Here is a 17,803-nt window from a genome sequence, read left to right as displayed (position 1 = left end):
ACGATCTTCCCCAGGGCCTCGGCCACGAGGTACGGTGTGATGTTAGATCTGAACCGCCACGAGTTAGCCCAGAACGTGAGCGCACTACATGGCCAAAGGAATGGTCACTTACGGGAGACAAGGGCCGCACCGATAGGCTAATTCCCATGTGTGATGGCAATTTGCCCTACCGCATCGAGACATAGATGTAAGTCAGGCTCCTGGCACCGATTCCTGTTCAAACCTGCCCATCAATCCAACACCACCTCCCCCTCCCACAGTCCTCTTTAGGCTCTCGCGGCCGGATTGCACAAGCAGCATGCGGTCCTCATTCCTCACAGTCTCCTTTCTGGCCTCGACCGTCGTCGCCACACGCGAAACTGTTCCGAACAATGTCAAAGTCCCCGATGGTGTGCTGCAGCTTGCCGTCAGGCCCCCGGCAGCGCCTGAGCGCCGCAAAATAGAGGGCAGGCAGATCGAACTCCCTGCCTCTGCGGGAATTCGATCCGCGCCTTACACCGTTGATGTTGTTCTTGGGACGCCGGGCCAAACGGTCAAATTGATGCTCGATACAACCTCATCGGACACGTGGGTGAACCCCATCTGTCAAAACTCGGACGATCCCGTCGGTTGCGCAAGTACAGGACGTTTCACGAGCAGCGCCACATTCGTCGACTTGAACGTTGCAGGCGGCACTACTCTGTCCCGTGGCTATGTTGAGTGGAATTATGGTTACGACTTGATGGGACTTGGATGTAAGGAGGATTCCGTTTCACGAGCTTCGGCCGATTGTTTCATGCGCTGACTCCCTGAGGCAGCCGCCAGAATCGCGACACAGATCTTCGGGGTCGCATACGCTTCCGATGGCCCGTCCGCTGGCGTCCTTGCTCTCGCTCCCTCGCTCAGTGGCTGGGACAGCCCTTATCCGTTTGTGTTGGACACTCTGTATTACCAAGGGTGGACACAGAGCCGCGCGTTCAGCCTGGACTTGCGCTCAGGCGACTCTGAAGGTACGCAACTTGACGCTCAAGGCCTGGACTCTCTGTTGTTCTGACAAGCAGCTAACCGTTGTCTACCGTCACCAGGTTCCTTGACTCTCGGAGGTCTCGATACTTCTCGCTACATGGGAAATTTGGAGAAGCTTCCAATTATCCCATCTTCGCGATCTCCGGATGGTACCACGAGGTAAGAGGACGACAGGATAAGCACTCCAAAAACTGTATTGTACGCTGGAGGCTGATTCATGTCCTCTCGGCAACAGATATTGGGTGCAACTAGACAGACTTGCTGTCAGAGACACTGGCGACGATCTTATCTTCCACGAGGGCCAGCAAGCCTTTATTTTGGACAGCAGCTCCAGCGTCTGCCGCTTGCCCGGTCTCATCTTCGAAAGTCTAAGGATGGCTTTCCCCTCCGCCATTTTCACCCCCTCCGTCAACCAGTTCTCTGTTGATTGCGCAGACAGGGAATCGGGTGGCACTCTCGACTTTACCTTTGGCGCGATCACCATCAAGGTACCCGTTGGCGAATTCATTGTCGAATCTGGCGGTGCCTGTTATATCGGCGCGACCCGAGATGATAGTAAGTCTTGATGAGATGCGCGCTTAATTTGTGAGAGGCAGGATGGGGGTTGGTCCAGCAGCTGACAGTGGACCATAGACGCGCCCGCGTTGGGAACCAACTTTCTCAGTTCTGCGTACATTGTGTTCGATCAGGACAATCGCTCCATTCACATGGGCCAGAACTGCCAGGGCGACTACGAGACTAACCTCGTTGCAATCGGCTCTGGACCAGACGCCGTGCCCTCGCTCCCGGGGACCTGTAACCCTGCCCCTGAGCCCGAGCCTGAACCGAGCCTCGAGCCCAGTCCTGAGCCCACCCCGACTCCTACGCCAGAGACTACGCCAGAGACTACGCCAGAGACTACGCCAGAGACTACGCCAGAGACTACGCCAGAGACTACGCCCCCCTCATCCCCAGTGTCCTCGCCCGTGTCTTCACCGGTCTCCTCGCCCGTGTCCTCGCCCGCGTCCTCGCCCGTGTCTCCACCGGTCTCCTCGCCAGTGTCTTCACCGGTCTCGCCCGTGTCTTCACCGGTCTCCTCGCCCGTGTCTTCACCGGTCTCCTCGCCCGTGTCTTCACCGGTCTCCTCGCCAGTGTCCTCACACGTGTCTTTGCCAGCCTCATCGCCAGCATCAACCCCTGTCAGCACTTTCAACCTGACGCCAATCATCCCAACGTCGACCCCAACATCGATCACTGCGACCGCAGCATCGACATCCCATACGAGCCCCAGCGCCGTCACCAATGTCAGCGACGAGAAATCCTCTTCTACCCAGGTTACAAGCCAGACCACAATCTCCACGTCGCAGCAGACACCAGAGACCACTCAGCCAAACAAGACAGACGGGTTCACCTCGCGAGGAACCTCCACCACAGTGGTACCGGAACCACATATCACCACCGCCACCACCGCCGCAAACGATCACTCGGCGATCATACCCCCCCAAGTCACCACGCAGACATACCTCAGCACAACCACATACGTTGTCACCAAGTGCCCGCCCACTGTCGGTGACTGCCCTTTTGACGAGGTCACGACCGAGGTACTCACATTTACCACAACCTACTGCCCCGCTGCCACAGCTACTCACACGCTCACGCATACATCAGTCTGCTCGGCGTCTGCCTGCGTTGATGCCAGTCCTGAACCAGACGTCACGACGCAGGTCGACACAGCATACGTCCCCACGACTCATCTCGAGCCGAATCCCGTCTCAGGGGCTGCCACTCAAACGGCCGCTAGTTCGGGCGCCCCAACCCACTCTGAGGCGTACACTCAGGGGTCTAATGCTGGGAGTCAACCACTCGATCATTCGGCAGGCATTTTGCCTCACGACCACACTGCCACTGCACAGACCCAATCGCCTGGCGTCGGACAACCCGCCGCAACTTCGTTTGTTTCCAGCTTGGTCTCCGTCTCGTCTACTGATGTAGAGACTACCTCCGTCCCTGCCCCGCCAGGTATCCCAGGAGCTGCTCCCTTGTCTGCAGTAAGCGGGGCTGCGTTTGTACTGTCGGTGGCTGCTATACTCGCGTCGTTACTTTGAGGGGGTTTGGAAAGATAATACAAGTACATAATTGTAATAGACAGAAGTAAGGTAGCCCTTGTCTTCTTAGCCCAGTCTAGATCCTTGAATTCGGATAGCGCTGCAACTCCACCGGGACCCTAGATGCCCAGATATTGGGTCCTTTAAAGACATCGTCCTCTCCAGTCCACCAGCGAAGTGGATGCCAATGTTTCGCAAAGTCCCAAGCAATATCCACGAGTACAAGTCCAATGGTTCCAAGAGAAGCAAGTGGAGCCAGCTGCCCGATTCCGAGAACATCGTTCTCGGCGTTGCCACCCTTGTTGTTCAGCCATTCGGACTCATCGATCCACTTCCGCAGAAAGGCAACAGTGATCCAGTTCCAGATGATTATTGCCACGCATGCTATCCAGACCACGATCTTGTAGAATAACCCGAGGTAAATTTGATCATCGAGCAACGCACCTCGCTTCTCATCCGCGTCCAATGCATCAATCGGGCCGTGGCAGTCGTCGATGGATCTCGGGAGCACAAAAAACCGAATTTGAGGACCGAGTAGTGTAAAGAATGTTGTAAAGCCGAATAACGTACAGATTGTTACAAACTGAGGATACACACTTCGCTCAATGCCTCTGTTGGCGAGATGTTGTCTTTCCTCGGTACCGAGATCTTCAGACGGGTCAAGAAGCTGCTCAAGAATGCAGTAGGCGGGCAGTATGATAAAACTATCCCTCTGGTTGCTCGTTGGAAGATGAGACTGGATGTCTTGTAACCGTTCGAGGTAAGCTCGTTGCATGTCCTTGCTGTTTGAGACAGCTATTAAGCATATCAAGAATATAGTGAGACGAGCCACAGTTGAGAAGAACTCCTTGTACGGTTGACTGATCATGACAAAGGCAAGCAAGAATGTTGCAAGTCCCGCCAGTATCATGTGAAAGGCCACGAGGTAATGGTAGAGTGAAACGGTGCATTGCGAGGTCCAGTAGAAAGCGCCCCCGAAAGCAAGGATCAAAAAGAGCTGTGCGTCAGCAGACGATAGGATCAGATTGTCCACAAGTTGGTGAGCTTTCTTGGAGTAATCGTACCAACGGACAAATTTCTTGGCGTCGCTATGAGCTTGATCAGACTGTTTTCAAACATTTACCAATGGGGATTGCGAGTGGTACCGTTTGTCCGGCGCGAATCTGAGGACAACGCCGCGTAGAATAATGAGACAAAGACCGGCAAAGCTGACGATTGCACTGAGAGTCATGAAAGCGATGAAAATCTAAGTGCTGTCAGCCAAAGCCGTATGTTGATGAGAGAGCGGTGAACATCTTCCATGCTGGTTAGTCAACTTACACCAAAGCCGGCGATATCAGGATCTGCTTCGAACTCCCCTGTACCAATGCCGCCAAAGCTCGACACATTGCCTGACCCGTCAAAGCTGATTTGACAGCTTTCTTCGCTCAGATTCTTCCCGCGATCCTCGCAAACTTCGATGAGAGAGTGTTTCTGGCCCATGGTGAGCTGACGCCTTGAGAGAGTTGATCGGGCAAGAACAATTTGATGTGTCCAGACTGGGATAGTGGGACATTTGGGCTCCCTTTTATAATGGATTGAGATCTGCAAGGCTCGTACTAAGAATATATCTCCAGAGTTGAGGGCTGGACGCACTGAAAAAGCAAGAGCACACTTGCAATCTGGAACTCTCCACCAGTTCGCGGTAATCGCTGATGCCAATTTAGCCGCTCGACATTGTTTTTCCCTTATGCCCCGATCCTCATAGGCCAAAAGCCGAGAAAGACGTGACATCGAAAGACTTGAAACAATTTAGCCGCATCCTCAAATGCTGCTGCTGACTAGCTAGCAAGCCACGGCGGCAAGCCTCGTTTTGGCCGAGAGCCTCCCATCAAACATCCCCATAGTGGCCTATAAGACTCTCGGACTGTTCATAGTCGCAAAATGCAAGAAGTTCTGTCAAATTTTGACGCCTTCGTCTCGTGTTGCTTTCCAAGAAGTTGGTCGGCCTGTCAATTGGCCTAGGTATTCATAGGGCAAAGTGAGCGCTTGCTGCCGGTCCAACTGCAGAAAATGGGATTCAGTCCTCGAAAGATATCAATTATGACGTTACACGTGAGGTAGAACTTGGTGACTTCCTACGCGCGATTGAGATAGCACTATTCTATGCAGGACTGTCAAGGTTGACAGGCTTCAGAGCCTTGATTGACAAAAGTTCTCTGTCCAAGTCAATTACGTATATCAATAGAAAGAGCCTCAGTTCCACGAGTCAGTCTATTGTTAGATTCTAGCGTGCTTCCATCAATTCGACTTGGAGGAACTCTCGCGCAGCCCTATATAGGGAAACCCAGATAGCCGGGCACCCTGGATGCGCAACTGGTAGGAACTAGACAGGTGGACTTGACCATGGTGCTCGCCAAATGTAACTAAGTCTCGCGCTCAACTGCTTAATTTCGTTTCTGCTTCTCAGTGTCCGTTTTCCGAATCTTGGGAGCCGTCTTTGGCACCCAGTGTCCTGCTTTGGCTCTGCGTGCCTGTTGTGGAGCGCCATGCAGGAGAGTCAAAGTCTTTTGACATGGATTTGCAATATTACAGTCACAAGTAACCAACCTGGCATGGATCATGTGAGACACCTCCCACCTCGAGGTGCGCATCTAGCTGTAGGCGACCCACCACAGAACTGCCCGGGCAGTCGTGCCTTTATGCAAAGTGGCCCTCACAATATCAGAACGTCTGTAAACGAACGCGCCAAAAACTCCGCCTCTTCTGCCTCCAGCATCTGCCAACCAAGCCAACCCTCTTCCACAAGGGCTGTCTCCGATATTAATTGACCTCTCGTCTGTTCCCTAGTTTGGTACACCATAGCTCTCAATGCATCGTTCCTTTTCAGGATGGTAACCTCCAAATGACCGTCCAAAAGGTACCGGAGGCCCCTTTCTAGCTCGAGAACGTACAGACTGCCAAAAGGGGCGCCAGGAGAACACATCTCTTCCCGGGACACTGTATTCTGAGCAAAATATGAGTCAAGTCTCCTTTGAATACGCGCTTGCACTTCGTTGACATGTAAAGAGGTACGTGAGAGAATTGGTCGGAGGTGGGTTGAAAGAAGGTCCAGGTGGTACTCTGGGGTACCTAAGGTAGTTACGCTGGATGGTTGGGGTCCTGAGTAATAGGTTTGCCCTTGATACGGAGTATCTTGATTCTCGGTAGGAGGGTGGTAAGGGTGAGAGTGTACTGGAGCGCGCGCCGGTAGCGAACCGCCGGGCGGTTGTCGATGGTGGGACGAGTGAACGAGGAGCTGGTTGCTGGGAGTGAGTCCCATGACGCTGGCTTGTATGTGGTTGCTGTGGTATAAAATCCGGTACCTCAGAGGCCGGCGACGAAGAGTACCACTTTGCGAAATCTCGTAGCGAGCCAATAGTGCCCTGCCGCTACCGTATCAGACTATCACCCTTTCATGGGATCTATCTCACCGGAACATGAAAACAAGCACTTACCACAAGAGATGCGCCCCTTGGTTGACCGCCTAGGCTGTCGCTCGCCGACGGCCCTGATCCCTCGGTGTTGGACGGAGAAAATCTACTTTGTCTCGCACGATGATCGTGATACCTCATGTGCGAATTCGAAAAGGTGCTCTTCAAGTCTTCCCAAGGGTCAAGCTTCATGTCTTGCAGTGGTGTCGTGCCCTCACTTCTTTTTGTCTTCAGAGCCCCCCAGATCTCGCGCATTGTATTCCCAAACCCATGTTCCGCAGCTGACTCTCGGCCGAGCTTGTACCCCATTTTGAAACCACTGGCCTGTTTCTCCTTGTAAGCTCCTAGGTAGCCCCTGGTCAAGGACATGTAGGGAAGCTTCAGCCCACCGTCACGTCCTCGTTCTTCCCGCCCGCCGTGTTGTTTCAACAAGTCGATGATGGACTTGTAGTCATCTTGGAGCCATCTTGCCTCTCTACGCGAAAGCGTGTGCCCGCCAATGGCCGCGAAAGTTTGCGAAGGGGCCTTTTGCAAACGTTTCAGAAAGAGATGTGCATAGTTGACGCTTGTGGTGCCTCCGAGATTTGGATCCGCCCCCGCAGCGAGCATCTCTCTGATCAAATCAAGGCGACCCATCATGACGGCGGACACAAGTGGTGTAAGCTCAATAGTATCTAGTTGGTTGATAAGATTACGTTGGCCCCGAACTCTGCTCTGCTCGACGAGGTATCGAAAGTTGACGAGAGGCTCCAGGTCCCCCAGAACAGGGTGGGCAGCGAGAGCGTGGAAGCAGTTTCGCCGGAACGACATGTAACCATCGAGCGGCACTGGCTCGATGCCTTCGGGTGGTTCCAGTAGATAGCGGAGGCGGGAGACAGGGAGACGAGGCAAGGCACGGAACATCATCATGAAGGTGTCAAAGTCGCGCACAGGGGGTAACATGCGGCCCGAACCACTTTGTCGGAGCAAAAAGGTCGCCAGATCAAAGCTTCCCAATAAAACGGAAAGGAAATGGGGCGAGAATTGGCTCAGTGACTCAGTGTCATCCCGGACGTCGGGGTCATAACCTGCTCCAACAGCTAGCTTCGCCCCGCGAGCGATCAGCACATTGGCGAAAAAGATAGCGCTCGATCCCAATTGAGAGCATAGTTGCAGGTAGGAAAAGCCCTCAGGAAAAAGAAGGCGCCTGTGGACATCTGCGCCGTATTGGAGAAGCAGAAGAAAAGTCTGTCTGCGATTCAGTTGCATGGCGACTTGCAATGGCGTATGTCCATGGACGACGGAGACGGTTTCCAGCTGCTTCTGGCTACCAGTCTGCAAGAGATACTCAACGACCTCTGGTGGCATGCCATGTACGATACAGGTATGTAAAAGAGACATTTCAGACGCCTGGGACTTGTCATCTGCTTCCCATTTTCGGAGCATGTCGATCATCTGGATCAGGGCGCTTGCGTATCTTGCCCCTAATGAAATCCGGCAGGAGGCTCTACTCGCTGTACGTATTGCATACTGCACAATGCTTTCGTTTGTGGACTTGAAATAATTGGCAATGTCCGATGCCAATGCCGGTGATCCCAAGATCCTCCGTACAGTGCTCGACAGGAGCCCTTTGATAGCCAGTCGAAACGGGGTATACGAGCAGACCTCATCCGCACGCTCTGATAAATAGTCAAGGAAGGGATCAGCGCCCGCAACAAGCAAGGCTTCAGCTGCAACCTCGTTCCGGGCTAGTATAGCGTAGTGCAGTGGTGTACCAAACAAGCTCAAGTATTCATTTGTTGAGGACCGTCCCGGAGACACCGAGGAATAGAGACATGGGTGTGCGCCGCACTGGAGGAGCAGCTCTGTGGCCCTTCTGACCTCCCGTTCGTCGAATGCAAAGGACCAGTGTAATGGCGTCTCCCCTGTCTCTGCCGCTATGGACGGGTCAGCGTCTTTGCTCAGCAGAAGCTCGGCTGCCGCCAGACTGCCGGCTCTGCAAGCCTGGAGAAGGGTCGATTCTCCGTCATGATTGACGCTGTTGACAGCAGCACCCAAAGAGACCAGCTGGTCGATGGCTCTGAAGCATCCGTACCGTGAAGCAACGTGGAGCATGAGGTCTCCATTCCCCGTGACAGTCATCTTCAACAGCTCCGAGGTACTTCCCGCATGCTTCGCCGTCATGATGTCGAAATATTCCTCAAAACAGCCAAATGACGACACACCGCTGATGTGGTGCTTCTCATCATGGCGCAGAAGCCCGCCATGCTCGCGATATTCCTGCGCCGTTGCGTGGTACTCGGAAAGTGAGCGCTTTTGAAGTTCCATCAACGAACGATAACAGCCCCTCCGAGCGGATGTCTTGAGGATGGAAATGAAGTCAATGTCGGGAGGGGCATGTCGGTTGAGTAACTCGAACACACCGCAGACATGGCGCGTATTAGTTGCATTGGAATCTCTCTCGATTGCTTTGACGTACCACTTGGCCGCCTCGTCTTCAGCGCCGGGCCACTCCAACCGGTGGACATATATCTCAAACAGCATGGAGCAGGCATGAACGCTCATGCTATCTGATTTGGTTGCCAAGGCCTCTAGTTCTCGGATGATGGAAAGTTGAAGGCACAGGGGAGTGACCTCCGCCTCGAGCACCCCAATATCTATCTGGACAAGTGTCAGAAACACGAACGTAAGTGCAGAAATAATGGGAAGGTGTAATGTACAACGTTGTAATCAATCGGCATCAAAGGGGTGGCCGGAACAGGGAGAGTATACCCTGGGTCGAGCAGCACCACTAAAGCACGATCCAATTGCCGCTTCGAAGCATCCAGTTGCAGAGTCGAATCCAAGATCTTGACGATGAGGTCAGATTCTTCGGCGCTACAGAATGGGCTCCTGAGGGTTGATTTGGCCACGGGAAGCAGACAGTCCTCCCTCTTGAGGATCTCAGCTTGGCGTTGAAAATCGTCTTTATCAAGGGAAGCGAGCGAACTGATATGCCGAAACGGGTTGACACCATCCAGAACAACTCTCCAAACAAGCAGCCCGAAGCTGTAAACATCGGTCAGCTTGAGAGCATCCCGTGCCAGCCGGTTCTGGCTCTCTGGTGCATTCCAGGGTTGAGTGTACGCAGGTAGTCTCGCCGTATCCGCAGGGCCCAGGTCAATCACGGCACAGCCAAAGTCTGCAAGCTTTGCGATGACCCCTTGCCCACAGGTACTGTCGCACACAAGGACGTTCTCCGACTTCAGATCGCCATGCACAATGCCAGCATCATGCAGGGCACGCAGGCCGTAACCCACATCTCGACACAGCTGCCTCCGCAGTGCGAAGGATACGTTGGGGTAATCAATTTGAAAGTCTGCCAGGGTGCCGTTCTCTGCGTACTCCAGCACAAGAGTAGGCCACGCTTGATCCTGGCGATCAGGATCAGGCTCCCAAGCGAGGCAAATGAGGTTCACGATGTTGCTGTGGGCTTTGAGGGGCGGATGTGTCAGGACACGCACTTCTAGAAGAACTGCACGAAGCAATTCGCCTCGCTCGACGGGGTCCAATGCGTCTGTCAGCCCTCTGAGCTTCTTGTAGACGACAAAGCATGATCTGAGCCCCGAGCGCCGCCTCGTTCCTTCGTCGGTGCGAACAAGCTGAGCGCTGAAGGACAGACCGCGGCCCAGCGTTTTGGAGGCTCTCATTGATGTGAACCCTTCAGCGCGGAAGTCCTCGGCAGCCGCATTCTGCCGGTTCGTGGCTGCCCATAAGCTCACAAGCTTGAGGAAGTCCACTGGTCGGGAGTCCGGATGACTGATGTTGTCGGCGACGACCCGTTCCTCATCTCTATTAGTGCTGCCAGACGTGACCACTGGAGATGCAGAATCATCTAAACCCTGGTGATTCGCAAACGCACTGGACCACGGCTCACCAAGGGTGGATCTGGATAATGGATGGGTTCCTGAGCTCTGATCATTGAGGCCAGCCCACGTAGGTCGTGAACGATTCAAGGAATGGTCGTCATCCATGGCTTAGTGCGAGATCATGGCGCTCGGTTGACGTTCTGTGCAGTCGAGTATGGAGGTCGCATTTTGAACCCAACGCAGGAAAAACTGAGCTATTTATTAGTAAGTAACTAGACTAGGCACCATCACGGAAGCCTGCATAAGCTGAGCATCTCCAGTTCAGCTCGGTAATTACTGAGGAGGGGCTGGGCCATTGTAGGGCTGGGTCACACGGTCACACCCCTGCAGCCTGTGTAGATCTTACCAATGTTTAAACGACGTTGATTCATGACTCATTCTTCGACTCACCAACGTATCATTTTGCCAAATAGCTTGAGTCGTTGTCAAGTACAGCGAGCACCATGGAGCCCGTGGGCGTAGGGCTGTCGGTTCTGGCCCTCTATATCGAGTGTATCAAAACGTACAAGCTCTTCTCCACGGCGAGCTGTCTCAGCTCTGATCTGCGCATACTCAGAACAAAGTTTCAAATTGAAGAGACGAGGCTGACGCAATGGGGAGCGTACTGGGGGTATCGATCTTCTCCAGCAGAGTGTGCCCTAGATGCTTCCATTGAGAATGCGGGACGAAGTGTGGCGGTTACGGTGAAATTGACGCTTCAGCAGATTGCTACGTTGCTAAAGGAGTACTCTTCCTTGACGGCCAAGTATGGTGGTGTGCAACGCGGGGGAGGTCTAGTGTACCGAGGAATGACATGGGCGCTCAAGGACAAGGCAACTCTGGAGACGACTGTCCAGAATTTGACCGACTTTAACAACGCTCTCCACCACCTTCTGCCAAAGAAAAGCGAACTGTCCCTTTCACAGGCTGTGGCTTGTGCCCTTGCGCAGGAAAATGACAAGGATGATCTCGATAGTGTCATCGCTGCCGCGGCGAGTCTACACCACGTCGATGTCGCTAAGCTAGCAAGATTCAAGAGGGCCTACCAGATGTTGGCTTTGGAGGAAGAAGGGTACGACTCACGTCCGCCTGCGCTACCCTCTTCCCTTCAGCTCGACGAGGGTAGGATCCAATTGTCCACGAGACACGCCACCAAGGAGCGCACACTAGCCAATCTGGATGGCAATAGACGTGTCATTGTCGAGTGGAAATCCTACCATCCGAGCATGCTCTCTGGAAGCCATACAGCCCGGCAAACGTTGCGGAACCGGGTCACACACCTCGCAGAGCTCATGAGTTCTCGTACACAGCGCCCGGACGGATTCAACGTCCTCACTTGCGTTGGATACTTTGACCAGGCGTCCTCTGAGCACTTTGGGTTCGCCTTTGACTTCCCTCAACACGTCGTGCGCCATATGCCTTTCACTCTCCATGAGCTTATCACATCGTCCAGCACGCCTGCGCTAGGTACACGATTCAAACTCGCTTTGTCGCTCTCGCGGACGTTGAACCTGCTCCACTCCAGCGGCTGGCTTCACAAGTCCATCCGCTCCAACAACATTGTCATATTCCAGGCGGCGAAGAATAACGAGCCAGAGTACGAGAAACCGTATCTGCTTGGGTTCGGGTTTTCTCGGCCTGACGGATACCATGAGGAGACGTTCCTCGAGCAGTCCGCCGTGTCATCCACGAACCAGCTCTACCGCCATCCTGAGGTACAAGGCCAGTGTGCGAGACGATACACTGCATCAGATGACAATTACAGCTTCGGTCTCGTGCTCTTGGAGGTCGCACTTTGGTTGCCTTTGGCCAAGATTGACGGTCGAAAGCAGACGACCAGCGAGCACGTGCCCTTGAATCGGGACAAACTCCAGTCGGCCGTGTCTTCTCTACCCAAGCGGGTTGGGATGATTTATACAGAAGTTGTGGAGAAGTGTTTGATTTTAGATGAAGGCCGAGATATGCTTCAAGGAAAGAGCACCCCACCAGCTGCGAATTGGGAGACAGAGCGGTTGCGGAACCAGAATATGTTTTACTGGGACGTGGTAAAGAGGCTGGAAGAATGCAGAGCATAGAATACGAATTTAGGGGCGTGATTAGGCTTACGTTCCTCGTACCGATTTCTCCAACGCCCCGCCCTGCCTCGGAACTGCCTCACTGCTTTCTTCCAACAAGCCATTTTTCCCAGTGATCGGGTTGAGTGCTTCTGCTGAGGATGTATCTCACAATCCACGAGAAGTCTGACTCCTTTCTATGGAATCGGACGGTCAACTGAATCGTTCCTTGCTTTTTCTTGCTCATTACTTGTACACATTTCCTGCCTCTACGTTTCATAGGATTGCCAATGGACCCATGACCGTGATCTGGATAGATACTACAGCCTACAAACGCAACAGTATGTGAGACTGGAAGGTTTGACTAATTTGCCGACGGAGGGGCACCTTCCGCCCCCGAATTCAGCTCAGGTTCTCCACCAATGAATGCTTTGACACTTCCAGCGCACTTGTCGAATAAGAAGCAGACTTATCACCCAGCCACGAGCAACCTTGGGGCGGTTTGAGGATGTTATCGCCCTTGAGACTTGAGATTGGTACCAAGTACACCCTAGGTATGTAGGCTTGCGTTAATTTGAATATACTGTGTGCTGAGACACCAAGGGATCCATACCGATCAGTTTTAGGGTTGGCAGCAATGAATGTGCGCACGGCCTCTGCAAATGTGTCTTCAGACCATCCAACCAAATCCCTGCCGCTACTGTAAGCCTGGACCGACGCTGCATGATCACTGTATTCGTGCTTACATCTTATTCAGCAGTATGACCAGCTTCTCTTGGGGCTGCAGCGTGCCATCAGACAAATGAGACGCCAGCTGCTGGGCCGAGGACGCCCAGCCGGCAGGTGCATTAGCATCCACAACCCAGAAGACAACATCAGGTACCTGGCTTTCTACACATAAACGCGTCAGTCCGGGACTTGCTCAAACTTCGGGACGACATTGCCATACGTTCGACGACGAGTCTTCCCGACGGAGCATAGAAGGACATTTTGCGACCAGTTTTCTCATAAAATGGAACAATCTTATCAAGCTTCGAAACTCCTTCCCGCTCCAGAGCCTCTAATTGTGGTAGTTCTAGCCCGCACTGCTAAATGTGAGTAATGATTCGAAAAGTCGGCGGTGTCCGGAGAGAACAAAAACCTTGTAGGTGAGAGATCCAATGAGTGTCTTTTTGCCGGACTTGACGTCCCCGAGAATGGTCAGTGTCTTGACAGCCATGGCGATCAAATGGTTGACATAATGGCGATGGTTCAGGTAACACGATGGCGATTAGGAGGACTGGAGCTGTCACTGGGCTGAATCTGATGATGTGTGTCAGGCCCAGTGACTGTCAGACCAGTCACTGTCCTGATTGGTCAGACTGCACATTCGGCCCACAGCTGCCCCTAAAAGGCAGCATCTTCGCGCTATTGCGTTCTTCCTCTTTTCATAACATCAGCATCTTCTTCAGATAGAGAATATCATCTCCTGCTCCTCTTCTGATCTGTTGATCATCATAGATTACTTCCGCGTGAATGTATGACCCGCCTTGCACGTGACAACGTCCGCAGTGGTGACGCTCGACACTACCGTAAACTTTCGTTACAACGATTGGTCATGTACACAGTAATTAACGAGTTTAACGCAATTTGGTAATAATGAAAGTCACGTGTGTGCCCACCGTAGGCCAAAAACGGCATTCAATGGGTCCTTCATGATGAATTTGTGGGTTCTTGATAAGGGAGCAGAATGTACGTATCCGTATACTTGCCGTTTTAACGGAATCTTGTGTGTATTAATAAGCAAGATTTAACGAATCTCACCTAAAACCGGGATTTTCGTTATCTATATGAGAAAACCGCTGTGTGTAGGCAAAACAACGATATTGTCGCGAATTCGTTCTAGATCATATTCATTATATCGCAGGTTTACTGTACGTGGGTACCTTATCATTTATGGTACCTGGCTTGGCACTCTGGACTCGTGACCGACCGGCATAGCTCAGCCTCAATCCGCCAAGAGACCGTTAACCCCGCTGAGCTCCAGTCTGGCTCGGAACCTCTGGAACTCCTCCCGTTACACAAGCCGTCGTTAGTGAGCGGCTCTACCCGAGAACGCCATCCAGTGATCCACGCCAAATTCGCCAATGTTTGAGAGGCTCAAGTCAAAGCTCTCAAGGCGCAACGGTGCGCCGGGAGCGCCTGTCAAACAATCGCCGAGCGGTGGGGCACTCGAGCACGGTTTGCTCCCTCTCTTCCCGGACGGAGAGTGGCGGCCAGATCAAATAGCTTCGTTCACCTCCACCTACCCTGTGGACATTGTTGCGATTCACGGCCTTACTGGAGATGCCTACTCTACCTGGACAGATCCTTCCAGTGGGACCTTGTGGCTCCGAGATATGCTCCCAGCGTCCTTGCCTGGATGCCGCGTCTACACATACAGCTACCCCTCAAGCGTCTTCTCGCAGTCGCTGGCCGGGGTAAACGAATTCGCAAGAATACTGCTGGCCTCCATTCGAGATTTACAGGAAGACACGCCTGCTGTACCACCGCCCACTTCTGGATACGCAATTAGCAACTAATGTGGAACCAGGGCTGTCGTCCGATCATCTTTGTCTGCCACAGCCTGGGTGGCATCGTGTGCAAGCAGGTTCGTGGTACGATTCGATGCTTCCGCGAACCACTCGGCTCATGAAACATAGGCGCTAGTTTTAGCCCACGAAGACGATCGCCGCTATGGACAAGTACTGAATGCAGTCATTGGGGTGGCGTTCCTGGGAACTCCTCATGGAGGCAGCAGTATTGCCGATACTGCGAGCGTGTTCGCAACAATTATCAACACGTTCACGGCGACCGCATCTGCTGGAATACGATACAGAACGGCCAGGTCCGACTTGCTAGACCACCTTGGCTCAGACTCCAAGTCGCTGCAGACCCTGGTCATGGCAGCTCGCAACCGGCTGCAACATGTCTCCGTCGTTTCATTCTTCGAGGTCAATCCGATAGCTCCACTATCGTCGCTTGTGAGTGAACGAGCAATACATGCTGGTCAGGGATGCAGAGATTCAATTAACAAAACGGCACACAGATTGTCGACCAGAAATCTGCCACCCTTGGTATACCGAACGAGGAATCGATCCCTCTCAATGAGGATCACAGGACCATCTGCCGCTACGCTGGTGCAACGCAGAGCTACAAATTGGTAGCCAATGCCCTGAGAAGGATGGCCACTGCAAGCGCAGTGCCGAAAACAGAACCGCAGAGCCCAGTAACTCAATCATCGATTAGATGTGAGTTGCCTACAAATTGATATTAGTAATAAAATCCTAACCCGACTGAAGCCCTCAGTGAAGTTGAACGATCCTGTTTACGACTGCTTCACCCCAGCACCTTCACTGGTGAAGACGAAGAAGACGTGAACATCTCCAAGCTTTCGAGCCCCATCCCAGGCACCTGCCAATGGATCCGCACCCACACTATCTTTGTATCGTGGCTTCAAAGCAGTAACAATGCTCTTCTTTGGATAACTGGCCACTCTGGTTGCGGAAAAACAACCCTATCCTCCTCCTTAGCCAAACATTTTGACGAAACTTGGGCCAACAACAAGTCTCACAACGCCCTGCTTCACTTTTGTGACAGCGCACATGGCAAAAAGACCGATGCTAGAATAGTGCTCATCAGCCTGATCTTTCAGATAATCAGTCGCCGACGTTCCATGATCCATCACGTCCGTCGAGCGTTTGAGATACAAGGGCAAAGTATAACACGGTCATTCTCCTCCCTATGGAACATTTTCCTCCAGATTGTGAGGGACCCGCGTGCAGGCTCCTTTTACGTCATTTTGGACGCGCTGGACCAATGTGAGGACAAGTCCTGTCGTCAGCTTCTCGACTCGATCTCTGGATTACTTGAAGACTCTCGCCACCTAGCGCAGGGCGTTACCATTGTCAAATTCCTCATAACAAGTCGCCCTTTTCTTTACCAACGCCGTGCTAGCGCCGATCAATTCCTTCAACGCCAGATATTTATCGACGAGCGACAGGCCGGTTACATTGCCGACTTGCAAAAGTTTATCGAAAATAGGGTTGACGAGCTCTCTCGCCATCGGCGATATCCCGAGAACGTCAAGGAATACCTGCTACAAGCTTTGCGTGCCAAAGCAGACCAGTCTTTTCTTTGGATCCATGTGGTTACGATGTCACTGGAGGAGAGCCTTTTGACTTCTTTGAAAGATTTCCAGACCCTCATCGCCAGTATTCCTGACAAACTTGCAGATACATACACGCGCTATTTGTCCACCATCCCGACTGACCATCAAGACCATGCTGCGCTCTTATTGAAGCTTCTTCTAGCAAGCGCAAGACCCTTCCACTTAAAAGAAATCAATTTTGCTTTCACGATCTTGATCCGCGCGCCCCTCGCCACCAGCGAGGACGTTTTCCTGGAAAGACAAACCTCCATGGACTATACTATCCAAGGAATCCTGGGTCCTTTGGCGCGTATCTCCGAAGATCATGTATTTTTAATCCATCAGTCGCTGAGAGAGTTTCTCTTGGATGCTTGCAAGGTACCTGGCAGCTTCTGTGCGACACACCTGGTCAATATGGAGGATTCCGCACTGCAACTCGCATCTGCCTGTATGCATTATCTTTGCCTAGAAGATTTCAGCACAGACATGTTTTCCCTGGACACTTCATCGGCTGAATCCAGCAGCTGCTGCTCTGATCTCCTGGCGGAATTGCCTGCAGGCGACTTCTCAGGTAGCTTCTTGGACGACGAGGCCGACTATCTTACATCCGATATGCTATTTCGTGAACAGGACTCGCTCAATGAAGACACTTGCCGATCAATCAAGTCCAAATATACCCTTTACAACTATGCTGCGTTGCATTGGGCAGAGCATTTTGCCCTTTGCGCAGATATAGCATCGGAAGGACTCAGAGAGATGGCCAAAACACTGTTGGACGTAGAAAATGGGTACTGCCGCAACTGGTTGCAGTTTTATAGCACCCAATTCGATGATCCAGTCGAAAACTTCACAGGTCAGCATGCCATTGTTTTGGCGGCATATTTTAATCATCGCCGTTTGTTGGAGAACCTACTTGACAGCTGTGCCGCCACCGAGGGAGAAAAGAATCGTGCTCTCTATTGGGCCTCTCGCCTTGGCCATGATCGGGTTGTTAAAACTTTGCTAGCAGCTGATGCAGATCCCAATTCTCATGAGATAGAAGGGCAGAACTCCCTCACCATTTCATCGGAGCATGGCAATCTGTTTTGTGTCATGGCGTTGCTGGCAGACAGACGAACTGATGTCTTTGGACGAGGAAGGAGTGCAAGAAGCGCACTCTCCTTTGCGTCCGGCA

General features: G+C 52.6%; 5 protein-coding genes across 5 annotated transcripts; 3 read left to right on the top strand and 2 right to left on the bottom strand.

The window, feature by feature from the left end:
• Nucleotides 1–298: 298 nt before the first annotated feature.
• On the top strand, nt 299–2,971 carry J7T54_006257 (uncharacterized protein; the record flags this gene model as incomplete). Its single annotated transcript, XM_051505524.1, has 8 exons — nt 299–734; nt 798–989; nt 1,065–1,164; nt 1,241–1,560; nt 1,639–1,800; nt 1,878–2,183; nt 2,251–2,838; nt 2,898–2,971. The coding sequence occupies 8 exons, from the start codon at nt 299–301 to the stop codon at nt 2,969–2,971; spliced, it is 2,178 nt and encodes a 725-aa protein (XP_051366774.1).
• Nucleotides 2,972–3,165: 194 nt separating this feature from the next.
• On the bottom strand, nt 3,166–4,571 carry J7T54_006256 (uncharacterized protein; the record flags this gene model as incomplete). The annotated part of the gene is made up of 3 exons (XM_051505513.1): nt 3,166–4,177; nt 4,235–4,335; nt 4,410–4,571. The coding sequence occupies 3 exons, from the start codon at nt 4,569–4,571 to the stop codon at nt 3,166–3,168; spliced, it is 1,275 nt and encodes a 424-aa protein (XP_051366773.1).
• A 1,638-nt stretch (nt 4,572–6,209) lies between these two features.
• On the bottom strand, nt 6,210–11,080 carry J7T54_006255 (uncharacterized protein; the record flags this gene model as incomplete). Its single annotated transcript, XM_051505502.1, has 7 exons — nt 6,210–6,373; nt 6,566–6,618; nt 6,678–7,496; nt 8,052–9,181; nt 9,241–10,447; nt 10,935–10,970; nt 11,034–11,080. 7 exons carry the CDS (start codon nt 11,078–11,080, stop codon nt 6,210–6,212), a joined length of 3,456 nt encoding a protein of 1,151 aa, XP_051366772.1.
• A 136-nt stretch (nt 11,081–11,216) lies between these two features.
• Nucleotides 11,217–12,482, top strand: J7T54_006254 (uncharacterized protein; the record flags this gene model as incomplete). The annotated part of the gene is made up of 1 exon (XM_051505490.1): nt 11,217–12,482. The coding sequence occupies one exon, from the start codon at nt 11,217–11,219 to the stop codon at nt 12,480–12,482; it is 1,266 nt and encodes a 421-aa protein (XP_051366771.1).
• Nucleotides 12,483–15,021: 2,539 nt separating this feature from the next.
• J7T54_006253 (uncharacterized protein) lies at nt 15,022–15,859 on the top strand (the record flags this gene model as incomplete). Its single annotated transcript, XM_051505479.1, has 4 exons — nt 15,022–15,090; nt 15,143–15,463; nt 15,529–15,730; nt 15,789–15,859. The coding sequence occupies 4 exons, from the start codon at nt 15,022–15,024 to the stop codon at nt 15,857–15,859; spliced, it is 663 nt and encodes a 220-aa protein (XP_051366770.1).
• Nucleotides 15,860–17,803: the final 1,944 nt, after the last annotated feature.

Source organism: Emericellopsis cladophorae (assembly GCF_022114955.1).
Source record: "Emericellopsis cladophorae strain MUM 19.33 chromosome Unknown NODE_1_length_1489480_cov_119_871856, whole genome shotgun sequence".
In the NCBI taxonomy this organism is placed as follows: domain Eukaryota; kingdom Fungi; phylum Ascomycota; class Sordariomycetes; order Hypocreales; family Bionectriaceae; genus Emericellopsis; species Emericellopsis cladophorae.
The sequence above is the reverse complement of the archived record's forward strand: the minus strand, read 5'-3'. Positions and strand labels throughout refer to the sequence as shown.